Below are 26,756 nucleotides of genomic sequence, written 5' to 3' on the forward strand. Positions count from 1 at the left end.
TTATTATGTATCTACCACTAGGCCAGGTATTTTTTAACATCACTTATTTATTATCACCCCTGACCCTACTGACACTCACTCCCATTCACTCACATAGCACCCTCAAAATAAAAGGTGCTCCAGCGTAGTCGCTTGTCGCAGCACTGCCCCGTCCCGCAGCGGGGCGGGAGGACCCCAATGATGAAGCATGACACCAAGGGCCCTTTTGGTGTGTGAGGGGTATTTTAACACATACTGTGTATTCCATCAGCCTGGTTATACACTTACTCTACGTAAGTTGGACCTTGTTGATTATCTGCAGCTTCAACTACCGGCAGTGATTAGGGAAACAGATACGTTTTTAGCTGCTTTCAAAAGTTCAGGTAGTTTGGCTCCAGGCGAATACCAAGAGGCAAAAGATTCCGCCATTTGGCAGCATTGTACGAGAAGTGACGTCCTCCGCTTCATGTTTTTCTTATTTTTGGAACTACCGCTAATTGTTTATTATCATCACCAATTGTGGAAAAAGTGTAGTGAAACACAGGATTTATTGAGGAAAATCTTTTGTTGTACTAGCGGTCGATCTTGCTTTTAGAGACACTATATAAAACACAACTTTTTAGGGCTAGAGAGGACCCCAGGTGGAAGTAGCAGAGTTAAACGGTTAGTCAATTCCTAAGGGGGATAAACAAAGCATGTTTTTCAAACTGGAATACTCTTACCAAGGTTCTGGTGGTGAGTTGCTTTGTGCCCTATTGTTACTTACTTTGACGCGGAGCAGCGTCTTTTTTTGGACCTACTCCAGCTCTGCTTCCGAGCGGAGATACAGAGCCCGGGGGAAAGAATATTTATCATTACTTCTGATTCGTGTAGGCGTTTGTGGGTGTCTAACGACTAGAGCGGTGGCCTAGTCCGCCATGTTAGGACATGAGGATGTGACCTAATCAAGACCCATAGAGAAGGGTTTGTGGGCCGGATGGTCAGTAGAGCCCGGACGTCGGTAATGGGAAACCCGTCTATGTACCCAGATCGCTAATGTAGATACATGTTAACAAAGTAATATTTGAACAGTTATAAATGCGCAAACATCTTGTTGCAAAGGTATTTTATACAATGGATGGCAGTGTGATCACTTAAATTAATCGGGCAGATAGTGGAACCCATCTGATGCGTGCGTGTTATCATAACATGCCCATAAGGAGTTGTTGGTGCCATGGATTAGGATGTTTTTGACTCTGTGGTGCCCAATGATACTGCAGCATGATGGCTCTCTTAATTGTATAATATATCCCTATGAATGGGCTACCTACCAGTGATGTTAAGATTTTTTTTTCAATTCCACCCAAAGGTATCATCATTTAGACCATCATTGTGTAAGGATATGTAGAAAATCCAATGTTGTTCTTTTCTAAAAAGGGCTTCCTGTCTCATTGGTGGGTGTGTCTCAAGGACAGTCCATTTAATATCATCGGGGGAGTGGCCAATTGAGGTGTAATGTGCACTCATTCTGATGTTAGACTTTTTGCACCTATTGTTACTGCAGTGCTCTGTGATTCTCATTGTTACTGTTCTCGAGGTCATACCAATATATTTTAACTTGCTTGGGCAGGTGATCAAATATATGCAATTGCGTGTATTACAGTTGGTGTGTTTTTCTGTGTCCATATCAGGGAGCTATTTAGCTAAATAACTTTAGTTGTCTGCGTAATGGGACAAATATCACATAGGCCACACGGGTTGTGTCCTACCACCAGAGGTAAATTCCAAAGTGGTCTGTGCAAAGATGTACCATGCACTTTTGGTCTTGTGTGAATCAGCATATATTTAAGATTTGTTGATCTTTTGTATGCGAAGCTGGGAGGACCGAATGTGTGTGCTCCTGTCTGCGGAATACTCCAGTGTTTTTAATAACTTTTTGGATGAAGATAGATTCTGGAATAAAAGTAGTGACGCATGTAAATACGTCAGATTGTAGTTTGTCTTAAACTTCTAATAGAGCCTCCCTATTGTTATTGAAAGCTCTTTTCTGTGCTGATTCAATGCATTTTGAGGGGTACTCTTGTTTAGCTAAGTGGTTTGCTAAATCGTTTGCTTGTTCAGTGTAATCCTATATATTGCTGCAGTTGCAATGCAGTCGCAAAAACTGTCCGTAGGGTAAATGTTCCCGCAGGGCCTTCGGCTGAGTGGCTACCATAGTAAACTATGGCTGTCTGTTCGTTTTTTGAAGATTTCTGTTTCTAAATTTCCTTCAGTCAAATGGATCAATAAATCTAGAAATGGAAGTTCTGTTTCAGAAGTATTGGCAGTTAATTGTAGATACAGGTTTACATTATTGATCTATAGGATGAAAGTGGTACACGTATCTCTGTCTCCCCTTACAAAAAATTAGAATGTCATCAATGTAATGCCGCCATGACACAATGTTTAAAATGTACGGATGGGTGGAGTTCTGTTGGACTTGGCCCTTTTCACAGACATTTTTTGCTTTTTGCTTCCCCTAATTCAGGATGTCCCCTCTTTATAATGTAATTGTATAGGCCCTGCGAGGTTGTAATGCCCTGTGTATTATTGAAATCAATGATAGGTACCCTCTTCCCTCAACATGGCTGCCATAGGCCCCTGCTACTGCAGTGTGGTCTTGTTAAGGCGCATTCTAGTTACCAGGAGCTGGCAGGGACCCCAAACATTGTTGCCATTCCAGCCTGCCCATAGCCAGAATGGTGGAACCTCCTAGAAGCCTTCCAGAACAGGGGAGGTGACACCAACTGCCAACTGACGCTATATAAGAAAAGGGAGAGAAACTTTCCAGTCAGTTGGGGCATCAATGGCCTGGGGAACCCACGCAGGAGATTTAGGCGGCAGGGCCTAGTCAGGGACTTTTGCCACTGGGAGTGACAGGACTTAGGTGCTGCCTCTTAAGTTGAGTGAGGTACCTTGAACTAACCCACTGATTTGGCCCGGCGGGAGGGGAACCGAGGGACCATCTACAGTGACCTGCTGAGGAAACCTGCCAGCAGCCCTCAACTCAACCCCCCCTTCAAGTAACAAGAAACAAGAAACAGCTATTTACAAGGGCGCCAGAACCATCAAGCGCCAAGAAGAAAACCTAACAACCACAGGAAGGCGGGGGATCAACCAGGTACCGGACTCTGCTACATGGCCCTGTCCTGCCTAGCTCCCCCTTTACTAAACTGCCTGAATTGCTGTTAGGCGCTCCCTTCTAAGCGCTAGAACTGTGAATTGCCCGGACTGTTAATTGTCCTGCCACTGTCGTGTGGCCTGTCCTGCCTTGCCTGGACTGCTGGCTAAGCGCTCCTCTTGCCTAGCGCTAGAATTCTGAACTGCTGTCCACCCTCTGAGGTGCTATCACGTCCCATGTGCTGTCCTGTCACACTGCTGGACTGCCTAAACTGCCTTCACAGCGCTCTTCTGCTGTGCCCCAGACCTACTGTGAAGTGCTGTACCCTGCATAGCCTGCCGAGGCTCCTGAAGCGCTATAATTGTACCTCAAGCGCTCACCTGCCCACGAGGCGCTGCGAGGACGGAGCGCCGTGTGCACCTCTGAAGCGCTGCTGCCCCCACTCACCGCCGTCTTGCTGTGGGCCGGGCCGGGCCCGGAAGAAGAGTAAGGCGAAGCGCTGTCCTTCGGTGCTCCAGGGCTCCAGTCATCGTCTAAAGCTCAGCCCGAACGTGGAGAGTCCCTGCGGCGGCCCCCGGTGCCAGGAGGGGGCCGCCGGAATCTGAAGGGGGGGCCGCCACTGCCACAGCCCGGTTGCCGCCTGTCACCGCGGCCGCCTGCTCAGCTGTTCTGCCCCCCGAGCCTGAGGCCGGAGGAGAGCGCCTGGGGAGTTCCTGAAGGCCGCACTAGGCCGTGAGGCGGAGAACTCGCGTCACGTGACGGGGGCGCGTCACCAGCCCCGCCTCCGCCGCGCACCAATTGGTCCCCCCTGCCGAGCCCCCATCAAGAGAGCCGTGGATTGGCTCAGTGGCCCGGCACCCAATCAGCACAGGCCCGAGACGGGCCGAGCAGCTTCCCCCCTCCGCGCCGCCTCCTGACTGGTCCCGGGGCCTGAGGAACCCTCGAGAGGCCCGGGACCGGTCCCACTGCAGCGGGGGACATACAAGAGGGCTTGGAGAGGAGTGAGAGCCCCCCCACCCCTCTCCAGACAACGCCAAACGGGCCCCCGCTGGAGCCGAAGACGTCAGGTAAAGCCTGGGGGAGGGCGGAGGACTCGAGGAGGTCCTGAGCTCGCCCCACCCCTGGGGGAACTGTTTCTGGGTCCCGTTGGCCATCGGAAGCTCTGAGAAGCCCCCTTTTTAGTGGAAGGGAGGGGGAAATAGAACCTACCGGCCTGCCAGGCCCCAGAACTGGGCCAGGACATCAATTAGGCCCTGGGACTGGCGGATGGTCGAGTGAAACCCCTGGCTAGGGGTCTGTTACTGTGGGTTGAAGTGTTGCTAAAACCTGCTTCATAAGAGTAATTGCCCAAGGCAGGGCCGGCGCTAGGCATGGGCAGTGTGGGCAGCTGCACAGGGCCTCGCGCTCAGGGGGCCTCGCGCCCCTGTGAAAGTTCACACCTCCTCAGCCCACCACAGGGCCCCCTGCCTCACCTGATTACATTACGGGTGGGGGAAGCGACAACCTGAATGGGGGACGGCACAATGGCTGGGCCAGCAATTATGTTGGCCTCACAATGTCAGGGGCAGGGCAGCGCCTCGGTTAAGTACCGGCCATTATCGGCGCTGTTTGTGCATTTTATATCTAGGCAACAGAAGCCCCCTTTGGTTCCAGCACAAGCCTGACACAGGTAAAAGGAGGTGGGTGAGGGGAGGAGGGAGCAGCCTTCGAATCTTGATAGGGCAGTGTCTCTCATCTTCATTGAATACAGCTAAAGTTAGGTAATAATAATGCCTGTGACATACAGTGGTCGATACATTCTTCCTAGCTCGATAAATTAAAAGCAATTAATTCATTTGTGCAGAAACACTATCTGACTCGTACTGATCTGACACAGGGGGGCAGTATTACATACAAAACAAAAAAATATTTACTGTTCTCGTTGCCATCTAAACTAGGTACAGCTACCACTTTATTTTCTGTCCACTATTAAAGAACACCCCTTCAACTGAGGTTTTTGTTGTTGTTTTTTTTTGTACTCTGATGAGCTCTCAGCAGTGTCTTGGGAAGTGCCTTGTTACTGTTTGAAGGCCCATGGGAGGGGACCCCCCCTCCCAAGGCCTTCAAGCACTGGATGGAGCTGAAAGGTCATAGTGTGGGGGCCCCCTTCCCTGGGCCTTGTAGCCTTTGGTGTCTGTTTCAGAAAGCGCAGCTGGAGTGTAAGTTTTAAGTAGGACTCATTCATATATTGGTGTTACATTTGGCAAGTCAGTGAAGGTGGCAATGTATGCCTCTATTGAGCCTGTCCTGGACTACAATATGGTTATCATCTTTGTCATGGCAGTGGGCACCTTAGCCATCGGTGGCTATTGGGCAGGAAGCAGAGACGTTAAAAAGTAAGTGAAGCAAAATCAGTTGCCGTGGAAACCACGTTCATAAGTTACTAGTAGAACACAACAGCACCTTGCCGTTTAAGTATAGTGGACCTTTTAAAAAAGTGCTCTACGCTTTAAATTTTGACCTGGGGCTCGCTTTAACATCCTTGGCTACCGTGCTCATTCTCCGCCCACAACAGTTTTCAGCTGTGCCAGAGGTTAATACCTAACTTTTTAGCATTATTATATGTATCTTTTGGTGACAAACATCCCCGTGATTCAAATACGTGTTCAGTAATATCCAAATTGATCTTTAGTGCTTCAACATCAACCATATAGTTTTAGAATGTAAATATTTTATTTTTTACTAGATAGTTCGAGCACCTTACGTCCCAGGTCTGATACCTTAGAGATAAGTATGCATCTGGATGCTCTCCCATGATTGTGTTGTTTTAGAGCTGGAATTTGGTTGACACAGGCCAAATATACAATGAAGTGTCTCAGTTACATTTAATGATCTTTGAATCCCTGGAACTGACCAGGGTAGTACTGTCTTCTTGACTCCACATGTTGTCATGTAAAAACACACTACTGTGACTGGGTTTGCGTATTATGGGTTATAAAAACAAGCATTGGCATAGCCAATAGGTCTCGCTTTTGGGACCTTCTAAGTATTTAGTTATGCAGCACAATATCTTTGGTGCAACCACATTAACTGTTGCATGGCTAAACACTTATAAGTTCCCAAAGGCGAGACCTATTGGCTATGCCAATGCTTGGTGTGGTTGTGTGTGTGTGGTTGTGTGTGTGTGTGGTTGTTTGTGTGGTTGTTTGTGTAGGTGGTGTGTGTGTGGTTGTGCGTGTGTGGTTGTGCGTGTGTGGTTGTGCGTGTGTGTGTGTGGTTGTGGTTGTGTGTGTGTGTGTGTGTGTGTGTGGTGTGTGTGTGTGTGTGGTGTGTGTGGTGTGGTTGTGTGTGTGGTGTGTGTGGTGTGGTTGTGTGTGTGTGGTTGTGTGTGGTGTTGTGTGTGGTGTTGTGGTTGTGGTGTTGTGGTTGTGTGTGTGTGGTTGTGTGTGTGTTTGTATGTGGTTGTGTGGTTGTGTGGTGTTGTGATGTTGTGGTTGTGATTGTGTGTGTGGTTGTGTGTGTGTGTGGTTGTGTGGTTGTGTGTGGGTGTGTTTGAGTTTAAAATTATTTATAGAGCGCAACGTACACCTAGCGTGACTTCAGTGATGCCAAATAAGATCAATAGTACTGTGATGTTACTTTCTGTGATGTCACTTCTTGTGACGCAATATTCAACTAGGGGGGCCTCACATCTTCCCTTTCGCCCGGGGCCTCAGAAGGCCTAGGACCGGCCCTGGCCCAAGGGACCTGGGCTTATGAACTGTGGCCCCATCTTTCATGAAAGGGTGATGCATACCTAATGGGAAACATCCTAAACAACGATGTTTCAAGAACGGCTCACCTGAACAACGAAGATTAAACAACGAAGAGGGCTGAACCACGAAGATAACATCCACGAAAGAAGGAACAACGAAGGATGGAACCACGACTTATAGAACACCGGAGCATGCAAGGAAAACGTTTTAAAGGGTAAAAGGGGGGTTTGGGGGGACTCCCCCTCCCCCCCCCCAAATACGAATAAATATATATATATATATATATATAGATTGAAAAATACGTGAAGATTAAAAGTAAAAAAAAAAAGATACGGTTGAAGAAATTAATTAACATAAATTACCAGTTTATGTCAGAAGATGTCAGTGTTGCTTTAATATTAAAACAAACAGCATATGATCAGTGTGCTCGTTTTTGAAAACATCTAAAATAGTATTTTAGAAAAAATGACATTAAATGTAATTTTTTCGTGGTTTATGGTGTAGTGGTTTAAAATGTAGTGGTTAAGTAATGGTCGTGGTTTAGCCTCCGTTGATATAGAAGTCGTGGTTTAGGCAGTAGTTCTTAAATCATACAACCATACCTAATGAATGGTTTTACTTGTGCTAATTAAATGAATTACATTTAATGAAATGGGTAGCCCTGCTAAATGGAACGAGTTATCCTGACCTGATGGCATGGTTATCCTTATTCAAGGAAATGCATGGGGCCTATTGAAATACTTGGTATTGGCTAATTAAATGTTTACCCCTAATTAATTAAATGTTTTACTCCTGTCTAGGGTAGGGGTTCCTGACTGCCCACAGGGATATAGGGAAAGGTTCTACTCTTAGCCTTATTCAGGGTTTAACCTGTTGAATGAAATGTGTCACCCCCGCTAATTGAATGTTGAACCTTGCATGAAAGGTGTAGGCTCCTGTCTAGTGCTGCATCCCCCGAATGCCTATCCTTGCCAGATGACAGGTTCTATTCTAGGCCTAAGGAAATGCTTACTGATGAGTAAGGAGATGTTTACCCTGGCGCAAAGTGATTACAGAGAGGTTAATTTTGGTCAATGAAATGTTCTTCCAGGGTTGCAGGTAATGGTTTATCCGTGGACAATGAAACGTTTTACTCTTCCCTGCTGACAGGGTTATTCCTGATTAGGAAATGTTCGGGTTCTGCCTAATGTGTAAACTTACCTGATGCCTAGGGTATTCGTTGCTGCATGAAGTCCCTCTGCCTAATGCAACGTTGTTCCTCTAATGAAATGCTGGGAGGAAGATATTAATGCATAGTGTATCTATGCTCCTTTTACCTTAGGCACTGTTTATTCTTGCCCTACTGAAGTTCTCCACAAATGGTTAATGAAATGTTTACTGCTGGGCAATGCAGCGTTTAATATGATGGTATTTAATGCCTAATGAAATGTTTTACATTTAAGGAAATGTCTTATCCCCCATTTAATGCACAACTTATTCCTGCTAAAGGAAATGGTTTACTCTTGCAAAGGAGAGTTTATGTAATGTTCACCCTTGCTTGGTGAGAGGTCATTTGTGTTACCTACTGAACGGGTTACCAACCTGAAAACCTGGGGACATTTGCTATAGAAGTGTTCACCCTTGCTAATTGTTTTGCCTACTGAACAGGTTACTTACCTAACATGCTCATCCTTGCCTGATGAGCTGGTTTAAAAGCTAATTCTTTCATGAAGTGTTATTGTTAACTAATGAAATGCTAATTCTCTAATGGAATGTTATTGTAACATGTTAAATTGATTATTGAACTGCTCCCTTTTCTCCCCTCCTATGAAAGGCTTCGATGATTAATTGATACTGTGGTTTTCTACTCCTGAACCTTAATCTTATATAAAAGTTATTTGATTTTTAATCAAACACACTGGAGTGGCGTCAGTCATTGCGTGCCTTTTATTGTCTCAGTGGTTGCGTGTGCTGTGTAGTCACTTAACACCTAAGCTTTCGGGTGCCTATCTGCTTGTGCTAGGCTACCCCCGGGGAACTGGCAACCCCAGTTCCTACAAGTTCAGTATGCGTTTCCCTCTGAAGTCTGACACATAGAGGCCAGCCAAACTTGGGGCAAAAGTGCTTCCCATCGATGTGCCCTGGATCTGATGGAATATCTTCATACTGGAAAAGGTTTTCTGAGAGGGCCAAAGTTGCACACTCAATTATAAAGCATATTGGTGTCAGAGAAGTCCAATTACTGGATCTTAAGCTGTCTTCGACAACTTCAAGAGGGGCATTCTGGAGAATATTAGTATATGAAGCCTCAACATCAGGCGAGACTAAGAGATTGAGCTGTGGTTTATCATTGTTGGTCTGAGTAATGAGATTTAGTATGTTCCTTGTATCCTGTACGGGAAGATTTTTCTATATTGAACTTTTTTAGATCTCTTTGGAGTGTCCTTATTTTGAGGTTTCGCCTAAGTGAAAGCTGCGCAGTGTTTTCGCGCAGGCGAAAACCTAATGAGAATACTATGTGGCTTGGGAATCCGCCATCTGTTCCATTGGCTAGCTCCATAAATGGAGGCTAGCCATTGGAACAGAGATCTGTCCGTCATGGCCGGACCAGATTTGTGGGCGTTCCCGCGATTTCTTCCCTCTCCACCCTTTTCCGATCGTCATCGCGGCGGTGGGCGTGTTTATTTTTTTTTTCTTTCTTCGGCATCCTTCCTCACACCAGCCGGACAGCTCTCCCTGTGAGGACGCAGACCTGACCCGCTCCCTACTGCGAGCCGACTCCCGGAGGTAAGTTTTTTTATTTTCCTACACATACTTGTAAATGCTTGTTTCTAATAGCGCGGGTCCAGGGCACAGGAGGCTGTTTAGCATATTTGCTTGGGTATGGATTACGTAGATCTTGTTATGATGCGCAAATTTCCATTTGCACACCCATGAACATTCTTTCTGGTAATCAGGTCCAGTAGTGCAAAAAAACGATTTCGGTCTGAGCACCGGCATGACTGAGTTAATCACTATTTCTAGATTAGCAGAAAGGTAGCGATTTTACATATTCATAATAGTGCAACAATTACCACGCAACTTATTTGTGGCTTCCCTTTCTTCGGTGAAATACCCAGACTGTATACAAAAGCACTGAAGTGAAACCCGGTTCCGCTAGCATTTTCAGTCTCGGTGGGTAAAGCAGCAATTTTCCAATTGGCAATCCAAATTGGCAGTATAATACAGATGTACACTTCTGCCATGCATTGTAACAGATACAATTGGAATATTAATACTTCTGGAATACTGCCTCTGGCGAGCCGAAGAAGTATGCAAGTATTTGTGAATGCATGTGGTGGGTGATCCGGTCTGCGAGCAAGCCGCGCTTCCTGTTTTGATCGTGGCCAATTTAGCATTCCCATCTCCCATTCAGGACACGTAGGCCTTTTCTCTCAACAGATTGCTGATTCAGAGCGATGAATATTCAGACCGCTGCAGCATTGGGAGCACTCGTATCCCAAACAAACTGTATGATTCAAAATGCAACCGGTGAAATTCTGCTTACATTTCTGTTTTATTTTACATAATTTTCCATACGCCTCAAAAGCTATTTCTGATCTTAAAGCTACAGCTTGCTAAATATTTTTTTGCTGAAAACATTCATCTGGCTTATCCGGCATCTTGAAAGCTCACACTCCTAGCTCTTTATTCGTCATGGCTTTCAAGCCATCTATTTATTATTTTGCACCATTATGACATCACATTTCAGTGGCTTGCCTCGAGATCGCGTTATCATTGCCATGTCCTTCTAAACTGCAAAGACAAACCTGCTGTTCTATAAATGACAAAAGAAAGATGAAAAAATTATCAAAACAGAAGCTGTCAAAGCTGCGACACATGTTTCAAAGGTATCAACATTTCGACTTAAGTCCGCTATCACAACCGTGCCTGCATCTTTATGCAGTCAGCAAAGATAATCTTCAGGGGTTTACTTCGAGTTCCACACAGGCTGAATGGAACTCCCATAGAATGAAGAGGTAGCCACACTGCAAGTCCAAAAGTACCTTCCAAGACACTTTCTACACCTCACATCGCTTCAACAAACACACTGAAAACCAGCCGCAACTAACCTCGACCAGATGGTGATATGACTAAGCCAGTCTAGCTTGCCCAAGAGAAATCAATACGGCAGCAGAAACCCTTCCCTTTCCAGCATGGAAATGGACCCTTTCCCAGCTAAGACCAACACCACTGTCAATGGGAACAACCTGCATTCCAAAACAGAACAAAAGGCGAGCCTGCCAGGAGTAATGTCATTCCCCTCAAAGGAGAAATGGCCAGGACACCCCAGCAGACCAATACATCCTGCTATAGTTCACCAGATGAGCACAATTCCGTTGATGGAAACATCTAAATCTTGATGTCGTTCCCAGTAGGGCTTATATGGATACAGAGACAGAACCAAACTGAGACAGTAGACACATGAGATGTAACAACCTGCACCAAAACAACCAAATGAGCAAGTTACTTTGAGTAACGCTCTTTCGGGTGTATCATCTGTCTCCCCACAGAATCGTCACATGTGGAATATTCTCCAGGCGCCAGACTGATTTTCCAGAAATGTTTCAGAGCAGTGCTCGTGCACCCAGCTGGGTAGTGCCAGGCACCTCTTCGTTGGCTTTGTTCGACCCCAGAAGTTGCAGAACAAAGATTAAGATAGGCGTCACCCCCTGTGTGCTGATGTCAGTTTCTTGCACGACTCTTTCCACACCCTCGGATGCAGAGCACAGGACAATTGTCGGTTGCAGTGTATAGATCTCTAATTTAGGACTTTTGTAGATGGTAAAAAGAGACCACTGCACATAATAGCAAGGTGGGAGGGCAATGAGGAATCTGTTAGACAGAGTACCCACCAGAAAGAGCATTGCCAAAGTTAAGCAGCTTGTCCTCCTGGTAAATGCTTTCATCCATAGATCACCACTGCCAGAATAGATACCAAAGCAGTACCTCACAAAGGGGGTGGGGGGGAGGAAGAGTCTTGCGGAGTCGACTTGAAACACCAAGTCTTGCTGTACAGAATAGGTGAACTGCCGTTCGCATTGGAACTGTATGTCAAAGCAGTAGTGCTTTGTGAATGTATACACTGATGCTACATGTCGGTCTGACGGCAGTGGCAGCCTTGGACCTAGTAGAATAGATCCTCATCCTTTTAGAGGTTACCTTTTAGTCAGTGTGTAGAAGGTTTTAATGCAAAGAGCTATTCACCTTGATAAAGTCCTTTTCTGCACGGCCTTTACTTTCTTTGCCCCAGGGAAACCTACAAAAAGTTGATTGTCCACCCAATGGTCTCTTTTGCAATTGATGTAATTTTTTTAAGCTCTTTTAGGGTCCAGCTGATGAAGTCTCTCCTCCTCTGTCAAGGGGTAAGGCAAGGAAAGCTGGGAGAGAGATAAATTGACCAACATAAAAAAGAGTCTGAATCAAGTTAATATTCCACTGTGGCATTCTAAACAATTTTGGGGGGAAATGTGTAATTCACAATCAGTGATTTGAACAAGGATAGATGGCCCCCTGAATGCAACAAAATTCTGCTGAGTGTGCAGCGCCGGCCCAGGGGCTCGTGCAGAGAAGTGTCTAAAAAGGGTCGTCTGTGGTAAGATTCTGTATGTACAAAAGAGGTCTGAGCACGTGTAAATGCTGTAAGTTGCTGCTGTGAGTGACGTCTGTGCTTCCAGCAGTATACGTGCGTGCGGGGCTCCGTGCTCCTGCAGAGGTATCGGCCTCAGAGGTCTGTGCTGGGAGCAGTGTCTAGGCAGTCCTGGCCGTGCTGGGAGCGGCAGCTGTGTTTGCGTGCTGAGGCCAGTGTCGGGGCTTTAAGAAGTGTTTGTGTGGGCTCAGCGCGTACTGTGGCTGGTGCTGTCGGCTCTCTGCAGTGGTTGTGCAAATGCACGCACCGTGAGTAGGAGCTGAGAGCGCCCGTGCTGTGAGCCACAGATCCTGTGTCCTGTGAGTAGTGCCCGTGAGTAAGTAGTAGCCGTGGAGGTGCTGTTGCGCTGTGAGGCACAGGTACTGGGACCACGTGTCCTGTGAGTAGTACCTGTGTGTAAGTAGTAGCCGTGGAGGTCTGTAGCTCTGTCAAGGCGCCGTCACGAAGATTAAGCGAGCTATTGCCCAGAGTCTATGTGCTTACATCTGTGTGCTTGTATTTTTATATTTAGATATTGAGGAATACACTCTGACATGCAAAGTCACTTTCAACATTTTAAGCAAATATCGCTACTTGGCAAGGTAGTTGGACAGGGGCAATTTAACTTTGTCGTTTTGTAGGGGATCCGCGCTGTGTGGTTCAGGTGGTATTTGTCCCTCGCAGTTACAATTGCAGCCTCTCTCGTGTAGTCAGGAAATAATGTTTCTACTTCTGAGGTTTCATTTAGCTATTTAAGGTATTCTGGGAGTTGTTTTCCTTTGAGTGGCAGGCCGTACACCAATGGTTTGTTCAGAATAGCCAAGCACTGGAAACATGGCTATGCTTGCTTCCCTGCACCCTGGCTGTGCTTGCTTCCCTGCCCCCTGGCTGTGCTTGCCTCCCTGCCCCCTGGCTGTGCTTGCTTCCCTGCCCGTGCTTGCTTCCCTGACCCCTGCCTGTGCTTGTTTCCCCGCCCCCTGGCTGTGCCTGCTCCCCCGCTTCCTGGTTCCCCTTCCCCTGGCTGTGCTTGCTCCCCTGCAACCTGGCTGTGCTTGCTTCCCTGCCACCTGATTGTGCTTGCTTCCCTGCCCCCTCGCTGTGCTTTCTTCCCTGCCCCCTCGCTGTGCTTGCTTCCCTGCCCCCTCGCTGTGCTTCCTTCCCTGCCCCCTCGCTGAGCTTGCTTCCCTGCCCCCTCGCTGTGCTTGCTTCCCTGCCCCCTCGCTGTGCTTGCTTCCCTGCCCCCTCGCTGTGCTTCCTTCCCTGCCCCCTCGCTGAGCTTGCTTCCCTGCCCCCTCGCTGTGCTTGCTTCCCTGCCCCCTCGCTGTGCTTGCTTCCCTGCCCCCTGACTGTGCTTGCTCCCCTGCCACCTGGCTGTGCTTGCTTCCCTGCCCCCTCGCTGTGCTTGCTTCCCTGCCCCCTCGCTGTGCTTGCTTCCCTGCCCCCTCGCTGTGCTTGCTTCCCTGCCCCCTGAGTGTGTGTGGCTCTGGGTGGGTGGGTGTGGCTCTAGGTGGGTGTGTGTGTGGCTCTAGGTGGGTGTGGGTGTGGGTGGCTCTGGGTGGGTGTGTGTGGCTCTGGGTGGGTGTGTGTGGCTCTGGGTGTGTGTGTGTGTGTGTGGCTCTGGGTGTGTGTAAGTGTGTTTGGCTCTGTGTGTGTGTGTGGCTCTGGGTGTGTGTGTGGCTCTGGGTGTGTGTGTGGCTCTGGCTGTGTGTGTGGCTCTGTGTGTGTGTGTGTGTGTGTGTGTGTGTGTGTGTGTGTCTGTGGCTCTGTGTGTGTGTGGCTCTAGGTGTGTGTGTGTGTCTGGCTCTGGATGTGTGTGTGTGTGGCTCTTGGTGTGTGTGTGTGGGGCTCTGGGTGTGTGTGTGTGGCTCTGGGTGTGTGTGTGTGGCTCTGGGTGTGTGTGTGTGGTAGTAATTGCTGTCTGCTGAGCTCTTCCGTAGGGTACAATAGGTCCCACATTTGCGAGAGATTAAGCTAATGGCAATGTGTAGGAGAGTAGGGTCTGCTATCCTATGGTCTCCCCAATTTTTGCTTTTTGCTTCTCTGGTTTTTGACTTACTGAGGCTGTGGGCCTGCTAATCAGACCCCCAGCCTGCTGTTCTCTCTCTAAATTCACATACATGTACTATAGGTACATAACCCAATTGGAAAATGGACTCCTTGTCAGCCCCTGTACCATGCACTATAGGTGCTCAGGGCATAGGTGCCACCAAGGCCTACCAGGGGCTGAAGCATAGCTTTTGCCACCCCTGGCTGGTTCTTAAATTGACACAACTGGCTGATCACTCAGCTGGGGCAAGTTGGTGTAATCACCCCTTGCTTAGATATAGTATACCTATATCTAAACCTATATCTGGACACATATAAACCTGTGAGCCACTCCTATGAAAGGCCTCATCAATCCTGGAGGCTGGGTGCGTGGTTTAATGTGAGATGGAGCTCTGGCATGAGCTGAGCCTGTCTGCAGCTGTCGGAAACAACTCCCTAAGCTGTTCCGGGATAATGCCAAACCATATACTATTAAGTGCATTATAATCCTCGCGGGCCCCTAAAGTCATTTTTCACCTGCCTTTTCACTGTAGGCGAACAGCCATGAAAAGGTCGGCAGAAAGCGATGTTGTAATTTCTACGGCGGTGCCGGAGTAGGCTCGGCTCCTATTGTAGAGATTCTGACCCTTTGACGGGCTGTTTAAGCCCATCTGAAAGCGTCAGATTGTCCCTCCGCCTGCTGCCTCAGCTCGTATGCATTGTAATGCGGTGGTTGGATCGTAGCAGTAGATGGCGATCGGACTGCAACCAAAAAGCTGTTATTTGTGATCCAAACGAAATCAGAGTGACCTCCAGAGGGTCTGATTTAGATCTCGACAGACAGGTTACTGGATCACAGCAGTGACAGATATCCTGTTCACCGAAATATTAATCCCATAGGATACTTTTGGATTTATATTTCGGTGGAGTAACTCCTCCACTGAGTTCTAAGTTAGGCCCTTAGTTCTCTGTAGGCTGGATTACAGAAACTCCTTACTACCTGGGTGTAAGAACTGGGACCACCAGTTCCCCGGGGGGGTAGCTTGGCTCGAGCAGGTAGGCAGCCAGGGGCTTACGTGTAAAGTAGCTACATCGCACACTCATCCACTGAGACCAGACGTGGGCGCAATAATGGAGACCACACCAGTACATGTGATTGAAAATCAATGTCTTTTATATAGGCTTCAGATCAAGGCAATCAATGCATAAGCGTTTCATTAAAGCATTTCATTCGAGCAGCTAATCAATAGAGAACACAGCCTGTCGCAATAACCTTTCCAGAATTGGTCTAAAGTTTCAAGTAATTCAAGCCACCAAACATTTCATTAAGTAGAGGTACCGGTCATCAATCCCTTTGGCAAGAGCTAAACAATCAACATTTCAGTAAGCTCTACACCGCAAGTATTCACCTCTCATCTTGTAAGAACAACCGGGTCATTTCAGGTAATTCACTGCATTTGGGCTAGTCCACTGCTGGACCAATCGGCAGATAATCAGGCATGAACAGTTAATGCAGCATGCGACTGTTTTCATGCATAACCAGTAACCAGGTCTAAACAGTTAATCCACGGCAAGCCTAACTCCAGGCAAAGGCGGTTAATTCAGGGTCTTGTAGTCGCTAGAGGCACACTGGGGCCAACAGGGCCCAGTCTCACTTCTTCCCGGGGGAGGGGCGAACTCGGGCCTTGACCGGCCTTCCGCCCTCCTCCCCTGGGTGTTACTTGGTGTCTTCGGCCCTCCGGGGACCTAGCGACAGTTCTAGGAAGGCGGGCGGGGCTTCCGCCCTACCGGGGGCCTCACTCGGCCCGGCGCGTTGCAGGGAGCTGACATGGAGCACCGGGGGCGAGGCAGTAGAAGGTGGGGGGGGGACAAGTCGGAGGGGGCTCTTCTGCTCCAGGGCTTCCCCTCTGCGTTGAGTCACGGCTTTCCCCGGGCGCCGGGCCTTGTCAGAAGGGCTCAGCGGTGGCTGCCAATGGTGATGTGATGTCAGGTGATGTGGGCCTGGGAGGCTTCAGGCCTAGCGCGGCCTGATGTACTCGGTGCGGCGGCCCTCTCCTGGCATACGGGGGCCGCTGAGGCGGGCAAGATGACGGCGTAGTCACCGCTGGGGCTACAGGACACACCCGGCGATGGCAGGCAGCAGTGTTGGCGTCCGGAAGCGCCTCGGTGGTGTCGAGAGTGCGGTACTGTGGCCGCGAAGAGATCTCCTCAGGCGCCTCAGGGGGCAAAGTACAGCGCTTGACGCCGAGCCAGGTGAGCGCTTGAAGGGGGCGATACGGCGCTCTTCGGAAGGGCCTAGCGCCGAGGGAATTTCACAGCACTATGGGGCAGTGTCAGTCGGCGCACACCCGGGGCAATCCATCGCTTGGGAGGGGCTTCACAGCGCTCGTTGCAGGCAGGGCAAGGAAGGCACCCCCAGCAGTTCTTGTCAGGGCAGGCAGTCTCCGATACAGCGCTGGACAGGGGAGCAGGTTATAGCGCTTTCCAAACAATTTAGCAGGGACTGCAGGCAGGTTAGAAACCAGAGAACTCAGTCAGGGGGAGGCAGGCAGGACAGGGTAGGCCCAGATGGAGGCAGGGAGTGCGCAGGGCAGCACAGTCCAGTACCTGGTCGTTCCCCCAAAAGTCTCTGTGTGAAGGGCAAGGAGTCTTCTCGGCGCTTGGATGGTTCTGCGCCCTTATGAGGTGGTTCCTTGAAGAGGGGGGGCTTGAGTTGGAGGCTTGATAAGTTTCCTCAGGTCACTGAAGATGGTCCCTGGGTTCCCCTACCACTCGGCCAGATCAGGGGGCTAGCCTAGGATACCTCACTCAGCTTAAGAGGCAGCACCTAAATCCTGTCACTCCGAGTGGCATAAGTCCCTGACTAGGCCCTCCCGCCTAAATCTCCTGCGTGGGTCCCCCAGGTCAGTGATGCCCCAACTGACTAGAAAAAGTTCCCTCCCTTGCTTGTATATGCCCAGGTCAGGTGACCACTCTCTAAGGCGGGAAAAATAGGCTCCGCCTTTCTTCTGGAAAGTTCCAGGAGCTTCCCCACTCTACCTATGGACAGGGCTGGTATTGCAACAATGTATGGGGTCCCAGCCAGCTCCTGGCAACTAGGGTGCTACACTAATAGACCACGCTGCAGTAGCAGGGGCCAGTGGCAGCCATGTTTGGAGTAGAGAGCACCTGCACCCTAACATGGATTAGCCATGAAAAGGTGCCCGAAGACCTAAGGGCCAACAAAAAGAAGCTGGGAAAAATGAGGCAGGGGCGAAAAAAGTAGGGAAAGACCACCCTAGGGCTGACAGGTCTAACACTGGGTTTCGTAAGATTCACCTTGCACCTCTGAAAGTGGCCTCACAAGCTGCAGTTAGAAACAAGGAGCTCTGAACCTATCACAGCTGTTGTCACCAAACCACAGTGGCTACCCATTGAAGATAGGATTATTTTCAAGTCAAATCTCAACACTCTGGCTCCTAACGTACAAGACGACCTCCGTGGATCTTAGCTCCCTACACGGTCCTAACGCCATCATGCTTGAAATTCCAGTCTTCAAACATCAGAAAATGCAGTGGCGGTTTTACCATGTTAGGGCGCCGCCCCCCCTGCTTTCTCGCCGTGCGAGAAGAAGGCAGAAACAAATGGTAGTTATTTATTTATAACTACCATTTGTTTCTGCCTGCCCTTCTCGCACGGCGAGAAAGCAGTCAGCACTGCAGAAGCAGAACTTCCTTATTACGAGTCGAGCCTCAGGGCAGGGGGAGTGGCTTGGGGGAGTGGCTTGCCCACTGTTGTGAATACGGACTGTTTGGACAGCCTGAGAGGCTGTCCAAACAGACAGTATTAGCAACAGTGGGCAAGCCGCTCCCCCAAGCCTCCTCCCACTCTCCGTTCTGCTCAATGCAGACTTGGAAGAATGACGAGGTTAGGGCAGCCGGCCGGACCAATCAGCGCCGGCTGCCATGGAGGGGAGGGTCAGGGAGGCTGCCTGCAGCCTTCCTGCTGACGAGCAGCACCCTGGGAATTCTTCGAAAGTAGGACGGCGGCAATCGGGAGTCTGTCTGCTGGGAACTTAAAGGCGGGAAGCAGGTAAGTTTGAAAATTCTATTATTTATAATTATCCCGCCTCCCCCCATCCCCTCTGCAGCGAGACCCCCCACTCTCTCGGGTGTGTCCAGACCTTCCATGAGGCAGGGGGTATCTGTTGTTCGGGCTTGACAATCAGGCCTGGTCTGTACTAAAACAGCATGCATCTGCGTCACGGGAGAGAGTCTAGCAGAACGGCGTGTCCTCGTTACTTCTAGATCCTCCTTCCTTGTAAGTTCCTTCCGGACATCTGTACCGCTCAGTTCCAGCCAGGCCTCCTTTAATATTTGGCTGCTTTAAAGATCCGATTCTGGGGCCGGCAAAGCGCCCTCGGAGTCTGAATAGAGGTCTGTGTCTCGAGGACTGTGATTTATTTCATTTTCTGACTTGTGTCTGGGTACAAAAAGAAAAATAAGAGATGCAAACATTCCCATAAAACATTTTTTTTTAAATCTTTCTCCGTGTATTCCTGTCAGTACAGTTACGTGCCTGAATGTTGATGTGTTCTGTCCCCCTGCATTTTCTTTCCACTTGTGATGTGGACATGTGCTTGCCAGAATTCTGAGTTTGAGGCCATAGAAAGCAGTTCAGGCCTTGGTGACTGAAATGGCTTTTGGAGAAGCAGCAGCTGGGTTAGATAACACCGCTCCCAATGTTGATGGAGCAGAGCAAGCACATCATTGATGTCGATTGAATCCAGCGAAGAAGAGATGTATTGTGGCCAAATTTTGCACAGGGATCTCGGCAGGGACTGGTTCTGACTAAACCGACATCCGGTGCATTTAATCTTTAAAAAACAGGTTATCTTTGACGACTATTGTGCAGACTGACAAATGCTTAGTGAAAGTATTGGTTTTGGAGGCCGTCTGTAGCTCATCTCTCTCTCTCTCGTCGTTTTACTGTTTGTGTTAACATGTAGTTGTCACATCTTGTCTGCTGTGACCTCGCTACCCTTGGTGGCGTGAAATAAATTGTTATTGCTTTGATGAAAAACTTGAACTAGGAAAACAATCTAGCCGGCAGTGTTATAAAATGGTTTCTTAACAAAAATAATGAACGGCACAAAATAATGTTTCTATAAAGTGAAGTGAAATATGAAGATAAGAGTATTTTGATTTGTTCCTCCCTGTCTCCGATGCTGGGATGTACTTTTTGAAATAACCCCTTATGTATTATTCGCAGTACAAAAATCTTCTGATTGTGTAAACCACATTTCACTAGACTCCCTCTTTTGCACTTGAACCACCCTATGCAACCATTCTGTCTGATCACATCAGCACACACTGCCCATTCAGCATGGCAGCATGACTCCAATATGTGCACCTAAGCATAGGACTAACTGCCTCCAGCAAAGTGACGCACGCCTACACTGCCATAAAGTAAGTAAACATGTCTGAGTTGTGACTGGGTCACTTCTCTCACCCCAGTGTAATTTACAACTTCGTTTTTGAAGTCATCTCACACAGGTTATTGGATTTTTCCAATGTACAGTATATAGGCTCTACAGCCTGGTTGAAATGCAGCTTGTTTGCCAAAATATTTACAACATGACATGATTCCAAACCAGTACCACTACATCAAAGACAGGACTATTCTTGCCCCCCCACCCTCCTTTTGCAGTTCGGGCTTGCACGCTCGCTTATTACTTTGCGGTACAACATTTTCGCCCCACCACTTTTAAAATCCACCAGCCGCCACTGAGAAAATGATTTCACTGACTTTTTAAGGAGTGCCTACAAAATCTGGAACTCTATCGTTCCTGACCACCAGATGAACCCTCGTTCAAAAACTGTTTGTTCGGCATTTCACATTTTACCCCGTTTAACAATAGAACACAGTTCCTGTAATGTAATGTTCATATGTATCTATATTATGTCGTTGTAAATGTGGGTTGCCTACATATGTTTATATTCTCTCACTGTAATTAGAGCTATATTACCATCTCCTACCATGATCTTGTTGGCACTTCGGTTTATTATATGTTTAAGTACAACAGTGTAGCAATATCCAACGTGTAACAGCTTTTTAATATGCCAGATATGTGGTTTATGACATCCCTGACATATGGTTTGCGTTATTTAAAATTGCTTTAAAATCCATTAATATATTGCAACGTGAGCCATCACACAAAACATAATCAACCAGACACAAAAATACTCATGTAGATAACCAGAGGATGTTTCCACATAATGAAAGAAGACACTAAACCATGAAGGAACCCAACCTCAGGGTTACCTCACCAACCTGTCCATTAATGTTCAAACACATCAAACCAAACCCAGAAGCAGAGGAGACAGGTGTGGTGCAGCGGCCTGAGCGGCTGACTCCGAAGTGTGGGGATCACGGTTCGATCCCTGGCGGCAGCTCAGCTACGCATCATGTGACTCTGGGCAATAGCTGACTTAATCTCCCCAACGGCCCCCAGCGCCTTGAAGTCTTAAGGGGTCATATGTTCACGCAATACACGTAAGGATTAGTTTTGCTGTGCAAGGCCTGCGCCTTTGAAATGTGCTAAGTCCCGCCCTCTGAGTGGAACCAAAGGCTCTTCACAGTTCTTCAAACTTACTTGCTTAGTCGAGCCTTGGAATACCAATATGTGTACTGGTTGACAGTCACTTGGAGGCCCCAGGTTTATGACCGCACTGTCCCAATCTGCCCCTATCTGCCCCATGATGGATGAACTCTTAGCACCAGCATGTGGGCATCCACCTTATAACGCCACACCCAGATATCACTACGTACCCATTCAGCCTAAATGTTAATCTCTTCCCTATGCCCGGTGGAGCGGCCAAAAGTCACTAGGTTTTGCCTACTAAAGAAGAATAAAAATTACCACTAAATACTATGTTTTCCCTTAAACCTTGTTTGCAGCTCCCATAAGTACCTTCATATTTCGATCCATCTGGATACATGAACGCGCCTTGCCCTTGCTTCTTGTTCTCGGAATATTCTCCGTTGTACCGCGCCCCATTCTTAAATCGATAGGTTCCCTGTGGTAGACAAAGCACTGGTTACAGATTATACCAAACAAGGAAATGATTAAAATGCTTCTCATTCCCACCAGGGAAGAGGGTGAAGGTCAACATGCCCACATTACTGAGGCAAACACCTGAAGACTGATGTACGGTGGAGGCCAGCGAGTGTGGCAAGCATAAAAATGTCAAATACGTTTTGGGTGCATATTTTTCATTGGTAGAACATTTTTATACTTGTTATTTCTCCAGATTTCTTTACACAATACTTCAAATCCACCATGATAAGGATGTCTGTCCAGGTGAATTCTAAACGTTACACCTAAGTGGAGCTCTGGTTTCTTTTCATTTGATATTTCCACCACATTATATTTGGCCAAACCCACAATTCATCTACAATATCACTATACAAAATCAGCTTCAGGGGCAGATACACTCTGTGTAGTGACACCTAATACAAACAATTCTCTGTGCCTTTATGTTCAACTCTAAAACATGGTTGTTTCCAAAATATTCCCCAAGAAAGCAATCCTTCAGAACATATGATAATGAATCCATCATTTCAAGAATGACCCTCTCCACAATACTTCAAATATACCACATCCATGTCCTGAAAGAACCTTCCCTCCTGGACATCAAGTTACCAAATGACACCACACACCCGTTGACCTTATTGACAGCACAGGAAGTGACATTAATTGACTCAGGCAGTGGTGCCACATGACAGCAACTCTGAAGACATCACAGTAATTGACATTGCATAATGATCATAACTGCATGACCTACATTAGGGCACTGACATGATCTTTGAAAGTGGTGGGAAGTAATACTTGCCCTAAATTGTAGGGAGCCCGATCTCTTCTGGGAGGATTTGGGGGTTCTCCCCATGAGCCAACATTGAATTAAATGGAATCAAATCGTGTAGTAAAAAGCACAATGATCACAGAAATGAGCTGAAAGGCGACAGGCTCGGAGTGGACACTCATTCCTATTCAAGTCTTTTCATGTGTGCCAAGCCACCGAAATCTGACGCGCTAGAGGAGTTGACCCCATTGTTTTCAGAACATGCTTTGGGCGACCCCATATTTTAAACATGACCTCAACAATTTTTTTATTTTATTTATTTTATTTATTTGTGCAATTTTATATAGCGCAAACTTTACCCGAAGGTGTCAGAGCGCTTTACATAGGATCCAGTTGAAAACATAAGGACTGACGGTTACATGCGTAAAAAGATTGCAAATTTTTGCATTACATAAGAACCAGTTGAAAGCATACGGACTTAGGATTACATGCCTTACAAAAAAGGTACAACAGAAAAATTGCAAATGTACAAGAGATAAAATCACACAAGGAGGAGATACAAATGAATATACTCTAGGCCTATACCAGTGATATCTCTATCAACATAGGGAGGGGATACACATGGATATACTCTAAAAGTCACATAGGAGACTAGTCGTTGGAGTTATCTCTATATACATAGGGAAGGGATACACATGGATATACTCTGAGTCACATAGGAATGGTGGAGAGCACAACGGTCTACTGCATATACTAGTGATTAGAGTTATCTCTATATACATAGGGAAGGGATAGACATGGATATACTCTAAGAGTCACATAGGAATGGTAGAGAGTAGAAAGGTCTACTGCATATACTAGTGATTAGAGTTATCTCTTTATACATAGGGAAGGGATACACATGGATATACTCTGAGTCACATAGGAATGGTGGAGAGCACAACGGTCTACTGCATATACTAGTGATTAGAGTTATCTCTATATACATAGGGAAGAGATAGACATGGATATACTCTAAGAGTCACATAGGCTACAGCATATACTAGTGATTAGAGTTATCTCTATATACATAGGGAAGGGATAGACATGGATATACTCTAAGAGTCACATAGGAATGGTAGAGAGTAGAAAGGTCTACTGCATATACTAGTGATTAGAGTTATCTCTTTATACATAGGGAAGGGATAGGACTGGATATGCTCTAAGAGTCACAGAGAAGGGCAGGCACGTGAGATAAACGAGAAAGGGAAGCAGATAGTGGTGAATAAGACAGTGAGGAGTGTGTCAGAGGCAACAGGAGAGACAGTAGGAAAGTCGAAAGGACAGAGGGGGAGGTCAGAGAACGCTAAAATGGCGGAGGAGAAAGGTAGAAGAAGAGGCGAGTCATACAGAGAAAATGGCGGGGAGCACAAAGGTCCGAGTCCGAAAGTTCAGGAAGAGGGCTGACATAGCCAGCAGGTCCAGGGGGAGAAGGGCAGTCCGCAGCAAAGTCGCAGCCTCATCGTTCAAGAGGAGCTGGGGCAGAGGAGATCAATCCGGAGACCAGAGGGTCAGGGGAGAAAGACCACAGGCGCCCAGGCAGAGATGGGAGGCAGCAAAGTTTGAAACAAGGTTTGAAGGGAAGGAGGGGCCTCTCACCAGAGCCCAGTTGAGCACAATGTGGGTGGTGGCGTTGAGTGTGTGGGGTGAAGGCCGTGTTGATGCTATGGATGCGGTCACGCTGGTTCCCGGAGAGTTGTGTGTGGGTTCATCGGCCCTGGCATGCGTTGGTATCCCTGGAGCCTGTGGCTGCCGGTCGTAGGAAGCGTGTCCCCAAGGGCGCCATCTTGGAGTCAGGCACCGTTGGCGCGAAGCAGCGCGGTCAGCAAGGGGCATGTATGCCCCTCACATGTCATGGGTGCACCCTTATGTATGCCAGTGTCAGAATGTTGCAATTAATGCCATTAAGATATCTAACTTCTAAATTACCTCTAGTACGTCAGGGCCAGTGTTATGTCATGGTGGACCCCTCCAATAGGTCATGCGTTTCCTCTCTTATGTCAAGATGTATCTCCAAAGAGCCCGCGCCACAGGTGTCCCCCATGCCGACATTTTCCTCAAGTATGCCAGTGCCAGCATTTCTCCACGGGGGCCTCGTATGCCAAGAATTGCGTCTGGTATGTCAGTACCAGTAGTTTATCATTGGTTGGTGACCATTATGCCAAGGATTACCTTCCGCATGCCAATGCCAATCTTCCGTCACAGGGGCCTGTCATGCTAACAATTGCTTCCAGTTTGCCAGAAGCAATCTTTTTCCTGCGTGCTTGTATAAGCAAAGAATTACCAACAGTTTGCCAGATCCAACAGCAGATACTGCATTCTTACCCATGTCACTCACATTCACTCACTCACGTACTTGCAGTCAGTCACTCTTATTAACCATCTTCCACTCGCTCTTACTCACTCACTGACTCATTCAAATTTACTGACAATCATTCTCACTAACTACCTGTCACTGACTCTCACTAACTACCTGTCACTGACTCTCACAAACTACCTGTCACTGACTCTCACAAACTACCTGTCACTGACTCTCACTAACTACCTGTAACTGACTCTCACTCACTACCTGTCACTGACTCTCACTAACTACCTGTCACTGACTCTCACTAACTACCTGTCACTGACTCTCACTAACTACCTGTCACTGACTCTCACTAACTACCTGTCACTGACTCTCACTAACTACCTGTAACTGACTCTCACTAACTACCTGTCACTGACTCTCACTCACTACCTGTCACTGACTCTCACTAACTACCTGTCACTGACTCTCACTAACTACCTGTCACTGACTCTCACTAACTACCTGTCACTGACTCTCACTAACTACCTGTCACTGACTCTCACTAACTACCTGTCACTGACTCTCACTAACTACCTGTCACTGACTCTCACTAACTACCTGTCACTGACTCTCACTAACTACCTGTCACTGACTCTCACTCACTACCTGCCACTGACTCTCACTAACTACCTGTCACTGACTCTCACTAACTACCTGTCACTGATTCCCACACACTTTCACTCACACATGCTTACACATACAGACAAATGTTAACACAGACTCTCTGCACACAAACACGCTCTCACCCACAGGCACACATACAACATACATTTAAAACCTTTTCTTTGACTTACATAATCTGCAACTGGAGCTCTCATTCCAGCTCCTGGTGCTCCATATTTTATTAGACTAATAGTGAAGAATAAACTATTATTTACTATGAGTATAATAAAGCATGGGCAGGAAACAAGGGTGGCGCACCAACGCCCTTAAGAGTAGGCCGCCCAGTATTTTTGGGACTGATGTCTTTACCACCGATACTAGGGGTCACAAAGGCAGTGTCAGGGGTTGCAAGGGCAGCCCCAGGAGTCGCAGCTGCGACCCCAGGCGACCTCTAACCAGTGCCCATCTCATCTTCAACCTTCCTAGTGCTGATAAAATAACGGAGAGACTCTCAACCAAAGAGTTTGATGGCCACTCTGTGAAAGTTAAAGAAATTGATGTACATAGACAGCATTCATTCCCCTTCTTCTCCCACTCCTCTCCCTGTGGGCACCATGGATACTGTAAATTATTGACCGTATCACCCTGCCAGTAAGAGCCCGTACCCCTATGCATATGTACAGCCATTTTAGGCACCATGGCCTTTTTACCCATTGGAATTCCCAGATTCTCTCCTGTGCATATCCTAAACCCCCTCTCTTATGCGTAGGCCATGAAACCCTCTCCCCCTGTGCGACCCTGCTGCAAAAGACGATTCTCCTGCTTGACCCGCACGAAACCCCCCCCATTCCCCCTTGAAGAAGCATCTTTCGCCTTGGCTGACGTAGCCCTCCCCAGCTGCACCTGACTGCCCCCGCTCTCTCCCTGTGTCCACCCTGGCTACCCCTCCCTTCTCCTCACATGGGCAAGTCATAACCCTTCCTCTTCTGCAAGGCCCTGTCCTTGAGTCACGGGCGCGCCTGACCAACACCTCCTCCCCTTCCATGAATGCCCCTCTGTTGACAAGCCTTCCCTCCGCGCTCGATTGTCCACGCAGGCATGAATACCACTCCTTTGATGACCCCTTCCCCCGAGTCCGGCTGACCACACATGTCCGAGGCCATCGCCTAAGCCAGGAGATACCATTTACTGCCCTTATTGTATGCCTAGCCACCCCACCCCCTGGGCCATGATCAGGCGTACACATCCTACGAAACACTCAGCTGCGTGATTGCCCTCCCCTCTTATCAGCAGGTCAAGGGTCCCCATTGTGAACGTATGTGGAGTAGGATCACCACGAGGATTATAGGGATGTCTTTCTTTTGCGTCATACTGTCCTGATTGTTTTATCAAGTGTTTT

General features: G+C 47.8%; 1 protein-coding gene across 1 annotated transcript in view; it reads right to left on the reverse strand.

Annotated features, from left to right (window-relative positions):
• RSPH1 (radial spoke head component 1) overlaps window positions 1-26,756 on the reverse strand; it is a 257,093-nt gene that overhangs the window by 217,546 nt on the left and 12,791 nt on the right. The window contains exon 3 of the mRNA XM_086933563.1: window positions 21,477-21,582. Within this exon, the coding sequence (XP_086789689.1) occupies window positions 21,477-21,582 (106 nt within the window). The remainder of the gene's footprint in view (window positions 1-21,476; window positions 21,583-26,756) is intronic.

The sequence above is a fragment of the Lissotriton vulgaris genome, chromosome 8, assembly GCF_964263255.1.
Source record: "Lissotriton vulgaris chromosome 8, aLisVul1.2, whole genome shotgun sequence".
In the NCBI taxonomy this organism is placed as follows: domain Eukaryota; kingdom Metazoa; phylum Chordata; class Amphibia; order Caudata; family Salamandridae; genus Lissotriton; species Lissotriton vulgaris.